Source organism: Numida meleagris, chromosome 5 (genome assembly GCF_002078875.1).
Source record: "Numida meleagris isolate 19003 breed g44 Domestic line chromosome 5, NumMel1.0, whole genome shotgun sequence".
Lineage (NCBI taxonomy): Eukaryota > Metazoa > Chordata > Aves > Galliformes > Numididae > Numida > Numida meleagris.
Genome location: NC_034413.1, coordinates 41,642,803 through 41,654,803, shown reverse-complemented (window position 1 = coordinate 41,654,803; position 12,001 = coordinate 41,642,803). Strand labels below are relative to the sequence as shown.

Genomic DNA, 12,001 nt, shown 5'->3' with positions numbered 1-12,001 from the left:
GTATTAACAGAATGCAACAAGTGAAATGCCACAACTCTACACATGTAGACTTGATCAGATCAACGCATTCTGCTGCACAACAGAAGCGAGAAGATTAGGGTTTTCTGGACAGCCTCCCCTTGACTGAGGGTTTGCAACTCAATGCAGTCACAAAGAAAACCGATAAAAACTCACCACCGCCACCACCTTCTTGGTATTTCCATTTATTATGCCGTAAAAAGCAACACTATCTGGATTTTATTTCTTAAAATAAATAGCTTTCATTTTCAGAACCAGTACAGCTCAAGTTTAGATTCACTCGTGGGAAACTGCTAGAAATACATTCATCACTGTCTGTTCCCCACAAGACAGAATCTAGAAGTCAAGATCAGCCCAGTCAGTTACAATGTCCAGAAGTACACTGCCGATAAGTATAGTCACTGATAGTCCAGCTCTGAAGCAAAAAATAATCCGGTACAATACATTTTGTTCACAAAGGTCGGCTAATTAATGCTAAGACTATCACGATATTTCTGAGTACAAAGCATTAAGTTAGCTTAATTCAGTTTGTGATACAGAAGGAACGTGACAAAACAAAGGTGTGAGGGAATCTTCTTTGGAGCATAAGGAAGTCAGCATTTGATAAGATAACCAAAAGCTATTTACGTGAAAATCTACGTGTCAGTGTCATAGATGATGAACAGCCAAACCAATATACTGCATATATTTATAAATAACGCCATGTCTAAATAGCTGCATTGCTTAATTGGACGTTACAAAATAACGCATCTTCTCACGATGAGAAAATACTAAAACTATCCAGCAGAAATGCACTTGAAGCTAAGACTGGCTAAAAGCACTCCGTAGGATCTAGAAAGCATTAAGTTTAGGGACAGCTGTAATTTTTTTTTTTTATGTTAACTCAGTTAAAATGCCACTTTGGGGAAGTTTGTATATACGTGTACTACATAATAAGCTTATGTTTTAAAAATGCCTGTTTGAGCGATGCAAGTTTCAGTTAAACAAAACGTAATCAGGTATTTTTCTGAGAAGCTAAAGGATATGTTGTCATAGAAAAATGGAAGAAATCAGATTACCACTGAGACACAGGATACTAGAGCCCATCTGAAAGACTTTATTCCTCTATACTAGATTTAACAGATCTGTTGCCAGAGAAAACAAGTTGCAGTTTAGCATAGAGCGCAGAGGAGAAGAGGCCTTGTGCTATTCAGTGACCAGTGTGGCTCAATAAAGAGCCAAACGTCATTTGATTTAGTTTGACTAAAACTAAGGTGACTGTGACACAGGATGTGAAGAGAATGGGTTAGAAGATGTTTGAAAGCCCTCAGAAAAATAGCTGATCTTCAGAAAGAAAAGAACAAAAAGCACTGCAGCTTAATAGCAGTAAGATTCTTGAGAAAAAGTGTTTGATAACCATGCCAGCCAGTGCAGAAAGGTGATTTCAGGGCTTTTGACTTTCAGATTCATCCAAGATTTCATCAGCATGAGGACAGCCACTGCTTGTGATGAGTATCAAGCACTTTTCCATTTGATTTTTCCTCCCCGTGGGAGGCAGTATGGCGTATCGAGTAGAGGACTGTACAGGATCTCAAGAGAATTTATCCTCAGCTATTCTGACCTTCTGGGTCATTCTGGAGAATACACTTCTCTCCATGCCTCGGTTTCCCCATTTGCAAAAGAAAGATAACGTGGTTCAGATCGTCTTTATAAAGTGCTTGGCCCACTCTAGAAATGATCTACGAATCAGTTCAGGAGGATTTTGGTGCCTACACACAAAGTTTGAACTTCAAGATCTACTAATGCTTTGTGTGTTTTGTGCCAGCATAAAGTTTGTTATTTGTGCTATTCTTAAACATGATTTTCACGTGCCACATCAATTCTCCTTTAAAATCCACCTACGTCCAACAACTGCGGGGTCTTGTGAAAGTCAGCCTCTTACCTTTGAATCCCTGATCGTCTGAGGTTTTTAAACCACAGCACAGCATTGGTAAAAACAATTGCACATGGGATAGGGAACTGTTGTAACATCACAGTTCTGCAAACAGTGAAATATCTGCATCTACATTTCCCGTGACAGAGCATGTGCCAAGCTGCTTCAGCAGTAAGACAATAAAAGCCACAGCTCAAAGACATCACCTAATTGCGCTCCTGCTGCTAAACTCCTATTCTACACCAGCATAATCCCACTGACATGCCACTCCTCGATGGATGGCAGCGCAACAAGACAACGGTTCCCAAACTTTGGCTTATCTCCTGCTTCGCTCATGCTTTGATAGGCTCTATGCTCCTTAAAGCTGTTTCACTCCATCTGTGTTACTCATATAAGCCTAAATGTAGTCAGATTTACATGTAGTATTTGGTTTAGTGTTTTGCCTTTTACATGCCTACATTCCCCTCCCTGGTTCCTGGTGCAGCTGCCAAGAACAAGACATCAGCCCAAAGCGGGGTCTTGCAGCTTCAAGAGGTCAAGGCTCACCCAAGTGCAAATATACCTGCAAGGAACACGACTGCATAGAGTGGAAGCACCCACTTTCCCCAGCCATGGGGGAAGGACTTTAGCAGCTGAACATGGAAAGAGGAGGGAGGAAAGACAAGGGGAACTGAAAGAAATGCTAAAACACCACAACAAAAAACCCTAAATGTTGGCAGATGTTACAAGCCACACTCTCCCTCCTCTACGCCATTTGGTCAAACAAACCTTAAAACAGATGCCGTAACGAGACTATCTCTAAGAACAAGCCTAAGACCATGGACAACTGTCACCTATATACTCTTTTGAGATTTATATTATGTAAACAAGCTTGTGTGGAATTTTATTATTTTTTAAGAAGTAAGTGCAGATCCTTACCTAATACACCCAGCCTACATCTACATCAGCATCTTTAGCTTTCAAAAACCTCACTGCCGCTCCCACCTGACAGTACAACGGCTCATCTAGGCCATACTGGAAACACAGGGCTGTAGAAACAAAAACTCAGCAAAAAATAATTCCTGACCACAGACCAGAGTTCACATCGAACACAAAAATAAATTAAGTAGTGCACAGTAAAGCCAACAACAGCTAAATATTTGTATACATCAATTATATGCAGCATGAGGTAATATTGCTCACATTATGGAGGGAGATTCTTGGTTTTGTTTTTCTTTTCTTTTTGAGAGAGAGAGATTGGATTTGTCCTGTGCGTATAGAAACTCCTGTAACATAACACTGAAGTAACAGAGACTTCTGTAAAATATATACCACTATCAGATAGAAACACACACGCTCTTCATTACTTAAGTATACCACAATTAAATAGGTAACTGATTGGATTCTTAGGATCTAGCTGAGAATGATTATAGTAAGCCATCCAGGTTTTTATGAACCGTTCGGTTCTCCTTCCCATTATTGGAATCTTCTGACGGCGTGTACTGGACCTGATACTCTTGGAGAATTTTAAACACGTCATGGTGTCCAAAATGTAAAGCTTCATCCATTGGAGTGTTATTCCATCTACAGGGAAGAAGACAGTAATTCTAAGATCAGCATTGCAAGTATGGGGCTAAAAGCACCACAACTCTCATTCTGTACGTACTCCAGTAATAATTAAGCACACGAAACACTCTAAGCTCACTAACTAGGAAAATGCTTGGTAAGCTGAGTTTTTAAATAATGGTTTTTAACAGTTTCACCATCCCTCACTCCTGTTTGCTCACAGCACCTGCTGAGTGCAAGCAGGACTGTTCCGTCTGCCTCGCTACCCTGACTCCACGCGTGGCAGCCTCTTCTCCGCCCAGGGGAGAGCAGCACTAAAGCCACTCACCTGTCTTTGGGGAAGGGATTCACTTTGCAGGCCTCCAGCAGGAACTTAACAACATCCACATGTCCTGTAAGTCAAGCAGAATCGGGAGCGTGTATATGTTTACATGCATCTACATAGATGTTAAATTTCAGAAAGCAAATTACACGAGACATTACCTTCTGCAGCTGCTACATGCAATGCTGTTCGTGAGTCATAGTCTCTCTGCTCCATATCCATCCCTGACAGAGCAAATCTAAAAAAGGAATTGATTGTAAAGAAAAGCCTTATATAATTAAAATGAGATACAAAACTAGCTGGGAACAATACCACTCTGCTAGAACGATGATACGTCTGTTGCAAGAGGATATAAATGGCAACAAGTTGTTAGGAAAGGGGCCCTTACTGCCTCGGCTTCGAAAATAAGATAGGGGCTTAGCTTTCTTCCTAATCTTTAGTAGTTATTAAAAAAAATGAAGCATCTTGAGGGGGGGGTGTAACAGTCAATGCATCCTTATACTTTTTATTCTGTACAGAGGTATAATATTTCAAAACTTTTCTTTCAAATGTGTTCAACCAAACAAGGAGCCAGGCAAAATGCAGCTATTAAAATACAATAATTAGGGGAGTGTGAATAGAACACATTCCACCTCCAGTACAGCCTCAACATCCCCAACACCAACACAGTGTACGTTTAGAAGCAAACAAGGGCAGACCCCAAACCAGCAGCTCTCCTGTTCTCAGCCCCACGCAGATGTTTTACCTCCGGAGTGCAGACACATCCCCCGTGTAGGCGGCAAACAGCAGATTTATCACTGACTTCACCTACAAAGAGAGATGAAGCCCGGTTTATTTTGCTTCTTTCTTCAAAGAGAAAACAAATGGAACACCCAAGAAAGGTCGGTGTGGTCCAACTGCTCCGATGCTTATGAAGTGGTTGATTTTATCCCCTTCCCTGGCCACGCTCTGCAGGACAGTGTGAAAATTCTCAAACTCATTCCTGCTTGCCTTGCTACCAGCACTTCTGTGTGCATCTGTCCAAGGTTTACATCACAAAGATAGGAAAAGAACCATAAAACGTGTGTTCACATTCTACTGTGCTAAAAAAAATAGACTCTTGTTCTATGAACAAGCCCCATTCCTCTCTCGGATTGCCCATTCACACCGAGTGCTGAGTGATGGAGGGCATCGCTTGGCGCACTCCACAAACCATAAGCACCTCCCAGGACAAGCTGTTCTGGAAAAGCAAGAGTTTTAGAGCAGACTGCAAATGTTAAGAGAGATCTCCGCAGGCAGAAGAGCAGAGGTGATCATGGTTTTGCTTTACATTACAGACATTGCTTGCACGCATCTGAAGAAAGCCTCTCTGTAAGACAAACAATTGCAAGCAATTCTGTCACAATGAATTGTTGCAAGAACAGTGAGGTTTGCAGGCAGGCAAAGGCGGGTTCTTTTCAGATCCAGTAACACTGGTGAAGTCTCAGGCAGATAGTGCTTTTCTCAGCTGTACTAAATACCCTACTAAGAAATGTTATCATTAGGTTACAATGCCCACCTCATGTACATACTTTAACACATCCTGGCTGCAGTAACTCAGCAAGTTTTAATCGGAGAAAAAAAATTATGAGATAGATGGTTTTAAGCACACCACATCAGTCTGTTTCATGAACAGACACTGCCAATTCCAGGCACCATTCCACTGTGTTTTCCAGAAAACCTTTTGAATGGAGTCTAAGTTCTGCCGCTAACAGTCCCAAGTGTCAAGGGGAAGTGGCAGAGCAGAAAGCTGGTCCTGCACTGGCCTTGCACAAGAAGAAAGAATATATCAGTGCCCAAAAACAGTCCTGCCACAGGCTTCTGCAGAAACAAGGGTGTGTTTTCACATGGCCATGTGGCCAGCAGACAGCTGGGCCTCATGTGAACTTCCCTCACATCCCCTCTCCCTGCTCAGGCTGGGCCGCAGGCTCCCAGCACCAGATCTGGGCTCTTGGGTCACCCCTACCTGTGGCAAACCTGAGAGCACTTCTCACAGGTGCTAGAGAGAAGTGTGGATAGGGGAATTTCATTTCATAACCTTTAAATTATGACAGTTTTCCTTGCTGAGAGAATTTGTGTGCTGCCCTACTCCTGGTGCTCTGTAGACACACAGGGCTGTTCACACGTAGGGATGTCAGAACTACAGGCAGGTCCTGCAGGTGCTGAACACTCCCCAGGTTTGGGACCCAAGGAGAGCAAAGGACACTCTGTCCTTAACAAAGCCATTTCAGAGGGAACTGGTAACTTGGGCTCAGCTTCTTTATCTTCCTGCAAACTGTGAATGTGTATTAAAATAGCATATAGAATCATAAAGGTTGGAAAAGACCTCAAAAATCATCTAGCCCACATACCACCAATATTGCCTACTAAACCATGTACCTAAGTACCAAATCAACACATTTCTTGAACACCTCCAGGGACAGCAACTCCACCACTTCCCTGGGCAGCCTGTTCCAGTGCCTGATCACTCCTACTGAGAAGAAATTCTTCCTAATACTCAACATGAGCCTCCCCAGCGCAACTTGATGCCACTATCTCCAATTCTACTGATGTTACCCAGAAGAAAAGGCTGACTCCCACCTCACCACAGCCTCCTTTCAGGCAGATGCAGAGAGCGATAAGGTCTCCCCTGAGCCTCCCCCAGACTGAACAATCCCAGTTCCCTCAGACGTTCCCCAAAAGACTTGTGCTCCAGACACAAACTAAGAGTGCACAGGTCTGCTGCAAAGCCAATAGCCAAAGAGCCCACAGAGAAAGCAGCACAAGACTGTGGGTTTGTGGTTGTTTTTGGTTTGACTGTAGTAGGGGAAAAAATAGTGAAGATGACAGATGAGACCCTGCAGGTCTCTGAGACATGGGTGAAGCTGAGACAGACTCTGGTGCTGGCTGCTTCAGGCAGGGTTGGCCAAGTGATCTCCAATGTCCCTTTAACCACCAGCTCTGCAATGAGCACATGAGCAGCACGAGAGGAAAACCACAGCTGTTGGGTCTGAACAACCGCACCACAGTGAAGCTAAAGGAAGGAAGCGTTCAGAGGCAGGAAGCTGCACTACTGCTACAGAGACTTCAGATAAAGACAGGGGCCAAAAGGGGAAGAAGTAACTCTCTGGTGAAGAGGCGGTGCTTCCTGGCTGAGCTGTGCCCCAAATCCAGTCTGGATGGGAAGCCTCCTTTCAACAGCCTTCCTCTCAGGGTGGTTAGCAGAGACCCCTGTCTGAGGCTGAGGTGAGAGGCGCTCACTGCATGCAGACGGGCTCCATCCCACAGAACAGCTCTGCCACCCACCCTCGCTGCTCTACCGACAAGCTGCCTGGCACGGCAGCTGCCCCTGCAGGCACAACAAATCCTTCAGAAAATATTAATTTAGCTCAGAGCTGGATTAATTCCATGAGCTCTTTGCTAAAAAGGTCACTCAATCTGGACTTCAATTTCCTGCGGTGCCCAGGAGCACCCCACCCGTGACCTCTGTGACAGCACCACAGGCCGCGTAGCCCCAGTGCGCTGCTGGCTGCAGTGCTGAGGAACTCAGCCTGGCCCAACAGCACGAGCTGATGCTGCTAAAGCTGCTCCTCATGGCCAGCCAACCTGCCTCCTGCCGTATAAAGGCCCTTACAAGGCATTCAGGACGATGTCACAGCTCAGCCTTTGAGGAAGATATTCAAAACCCTGTGAGAAAAAGTTTTCTGGATGTGCAGGTTCTCAAACAGCGTTCCTGAACTCCGTTGAGCACCAGATCCTGTGTGCTGACAACAGGTGCCGGAACTCAACAAGGCTGGAAGCAGGCAGCACGGCAAGAGAGAAGCGGCCACCCCTTCCTCCTGCTCCTCCCGGCTGCGTTCAGGATGGACACAGCAAGAGTCAGGCCCGTCTGGAGGTGGCCCCGACGCTCCCCATCCCACTGGGCACAGTTACCTCCCAGCCAAGTGAGACTATACAGAGCTGCCACTGGGGCAGCCAGGTTGGAGCGTGCCCAGGGCCCCTCACCAGGCAGCACCCAGCAGCACTAAGCAGCTCAGCACCGGCTCAGCAATCCGCTTCAGAAAATAGATTTTAAGCTACGGATTAACGCCTCGTGCTGGGGAGAGCCCAGCCTGTGGTGCACTGTCCTGCTGTCCTGGCCTTCAAACCGCCACACACCAACACGTGAAGCCAAGAGCTCACGTGAGCCAAAGCACAGACTCCAGAACCAAGAGGAGCTGGGCAAAGTGCCGGCAGTGCTTTGCTGCTTCTTCTAAAGCTGATCCCACCCCATGGGGCATCCGGCATGCAGAGCAAACCCTGTTGCTCTCTTAAGAGCTGACAGTCTCTTAATGCTCATTTATCGTCAACAAAACACTCCTGGCACCTAAAATACAACATCAACTCTGACACAGCAGCAATGAGCTGTAAGAAACACAGTAGAAGCGAAACTGGAGCACACATGAACACTTTGGTCACCCTGGTTCCGCGCTGAACTGCAGTGCAGCTGTGTTGCAGCCTGGGGCTGCACTGCTCCCTGCAGTTAGGGCTTCACACTGGCAGCCAGAAATGGCCTCCAGCTGGTTCTGAAGCTTCAGCTTTGAAAGTGAACATGGACAACCAGAGACATCTCAGAGGAATGCCCTCCCTGTACACTCATCCTAAGGACAACAGACAGGACTGCTCATTTTAAGAGTTTTCACAACTACAGCTAATTTACAGTAAGCTGGAATCTGACCTCCGAGGACAGATCTCCAGGGCTCATGTGGAAAATCCCCAATCAAGTCTAAAAGACAGACACACTTGCTTGAATAAACCATTCTCCAATAGGAATTAAACTGTACTTTGTTGGAAAAGAAATCCCAACCAAAGCCAACGCCTTTGCTGCTGAGCTTCTGCATTGTTTCCCCTGAAATAAAGGAAAAAGTATTACCTAATAGTAAGAAAAGAGTCAGTTTTTAGAAGTAAGAATTAAGACTAAACTATAAACAAACATCCCCCTCCAGGTAGGTTTGTCAAAAGCACTTATATACTCTGAAAAAGCAGAAAATTGTAATTCCTGGGGAAAGTATTTGTTCCATTACACTATAAATAGTGGCAGGATACGCGAGACAATTACTGCGTACACTTTCACATTACCCACACAAATACCTGAAGTTACAAACAAGGCCAGTTATTCCATAACATGTTTCTTCTTCAGTACTCCATCCCCCCACACGCACACTTTTTCCTATTTTCTGCATTACTGATCCTCATTTACTGACCTCATTTGAAAAAAAAGCACCAAAATAGAACCTGCAAATATTTACTCTCCAGTGTTTTGCAAGTTTAGCACAGGAAAACAAGGCAGCCTGTTTCCCCCCCCCCATCCCACCTCAGGCACCAGCTCTCCCTCTAGATGGTGCACGCCACTCTGACAGAGCGATGCCCGGCTCCAGCACGTTTACAAGTCAGAGCCTGAGCTGCACCAGTAGCTTATGCCAGGGAGGGGATTTTTGGAGCCTCCCAAGTGGAGCCAGCCTGAACCGCTGCCTGCACGTCCATCACCCACGTACTGTGTTTAGAAAACAAGCACCTGTAATTACTGACCCAAGCAGTTCCCACAGCCAAACACACGCAGTGCCACAGGCAGCCCTCGTGCCAGGGCTCGGACAGGTGCTGCTGTTTGCTGACTGCTTCTAACTCAGCAGCAGCATCTACACCAGCCTGAAAGTCAGTTATTTTTAAATTGTTTATCAAGCTGGTAACGAAAAAAAAACAAAAAACCCAACACAGTATGCTTTCAGATGTTTTCTTATTGCAATTCAGCTTTTAAAACAGTTTGAGACAATAAAAAATTGATCTATTTGAGTAAAACTGGTAATTTTCCCCTTCTGACTTGTAAGTTTTCATATAGGCAGGTAGATACTGACATTGGTTCTTTAGGAGCTTGATAAAAGTTTTGATCGGGTTCAATTCAGACATAGCGGTGCTCAGACGCAAACAGGCCTGCAGGCAGCTCAGCCTCAGTACCTGCTGCGGATGCTGTGCATGCAGCTCAATATAAGAAACATCAAAACAAACCGAATACATACATTAAAGACTACTCTTAAAATCAGAAAAAAAACAACAAAAATCTTCAAACTCATTCCTTCAAGCTAAGACAGCTACTGGAAAAGGCTTAGGCTGAAGGCGCAGATGGGCAGCCCACCTGGAGGGGAGCAGGGACATTCCTCCCTCTCCCATCTCTACCCACTTGCCCACTGGTTTCAAGTGGATTTCTGCCATTCACACTTCTCATGGATCAAGCCCCCTAGGGAGGTCAAAAAGGGCAAAAGTACAAGGTCATGGCACAAAAAATTGCAAATATTCAGCGCATCAGTGTTGTATTTTATAGCAAATTCTTTTTTTTTTTGGCCCATCTTTGTTGAAGTCTTTTTTTCCCCAGTGCTTTTAAATAATCTACATATTAAAAAGCATCTAGAAATGAGACTTGCTACAAACCAGCACAATATCAAACCTGTCTGTTCAACTGGCTTTTCTGAGCTGTTACTGCACTGGTTTGCGTATTTATTACCAGTTCTTGATTAGCTCTATTAAGGCTGTTTTTTAAAGTACTAGCAAACTGATACATGCTTAAATTACAAGTAAGACTATTTAAAATGAATTAAGAATTACTTTTAATTAAAGCAAAACGTTTGCTAACTTAAGCGAAACATCCACTTACCTTCAGTAAGGCCCTCAGGAAGAGCATGCCCACCTACTTTTCTGCTGAGGTGCGCTCACCGGGCTGCTCTGCCAGCGGCTCTCCTTGGCTCTCCACTCCAACACCTAAAACTGCAAATGCAGATGAACCCAGCCTTCCCCAGTGCTGACTCCAGAATGGGAGCTCCACAGTTAGAGCAGGCCGTACAAATAGAAGTCAAGTTGAATCTCTGCATACAAGCCTATCCCACACTATGCAGGGCATCTAAACTCAGTTTTCCCTAGAATAGGTAACACAGCGTGACAAGAATGTGCAGGGTGCATAGGGCAGCCTCCCCTTGCTATCCCGTCACTAGGGCGGGGGCACACAGTGTGGCAGCAGGAGGGCTGGGGAAGACAGTGCACCACCGACTCTGCTTCCACCTTCCAACTGATCAAACTGCCATCAAAGAACTGCTCCGAGCAGTATTTCATTAGAATTGGATTAGAAGATCCCAAGAATAGAACCCTCTCTAGTTGAAGGATAACTCCTGCAAAAAAGGCTGTAAGAATCCTATCACGCAACTGTGGAGCAGAATATTAAGAGTAAAAAGTAGGATAAATATGGCTAATACTGCTCTGACGTGGATACCACCAAACAACTCAAGGACAATCCTAAAGTTTTCAGCAGTAGCAGGAGTGCTGATCAGAGTCCTGTTGCATCAGTGCTTAGATGACAATGCAACAGGACAGCTTCCCTCCCCATGCCTAGGAAAATAGGTAAGTCTGGTAGAAGAGAGGCTTATCTCAAGTGCTTCTCACTAACAATTACTTGCACAAGTCTGATGCTCTTCAGTACCTATGAGCTTTGTTTCGGAGAAGATTCTGTTGTTTTCAGAAGGGAAGAGTACTGGGAAAAGGAGAAAACTGAATATAAAAACTGCCTTCACTCGAATTATGACAAGCATGGTCATGTTCAGTCCCAGCTGCTACTTCTGATTTCTTCTACTATCAATGAATCAACACTTTCATTTTGGAACCAACAGAATTCAGTGTTAATATTGACAAAATTCTCAAATCTGAAGTAAATAAATAAAAATGTAATCATCTTCCATTGGACTTAAAACCTAAGGTTGATTGCTTCCACATCCCAACAGCCAATTAAAAAAAAAACATCTTTCATGGACATTCATAAACCCAAATCACAACAGAAACCAGAAGTTCTAGAGACCTAATAAGCAAAAACTAATTCAGAAAAGCTATAGTAAAACAGGCAACTCCGCACAACTGCGACTCAACAAGAAGAGTAACAGAAAACCCGACCTCACTGCTGCCCTCGTGAGGCAAGATGTTGCTGCTGGGTTGTTTGCAATGAGCGCTATGACAATGGATGAGTGAGCAAATCATTTAAACAGTTTTTACCAGATCAAGTGAAACATTTAAGGCATAAAGAGGCATACAGACTTCCATCCTTCAAGTAGAAGACAAAGCTCAGGCAAAGTTTCAGTTTTAGACAGATATGCAGTCATCAGTCTTTTGAATAGGTACACTTGAATCTTCTGCCA

General features: G+C 44.5%; 1 protein-coding gene across 1 annotated transcript in view; it reads right to left on the bottom strand.

Moving 5' to 3' along the window:
* Positions 188-12,001, bottom strand: part of GLS (glutaminase) — a gene marked incomplete at its 5' end in the record, with an annotated part of 48,586 nt that continues 36,772 nt past the window's right edge. The window contains 4 exon segments of the mRNA XM_021398178.1: positions 188-3,493; positions 3,804-3,867; positions 3,959-4,035; positions 4,543-4,604. Coding sequence (XP_021253853.1) covers positions 3,337-3,493; positions 3,804-3,867; positions 3,959-4,035; positions 4,543-4,604 — 360 coding nt within the window.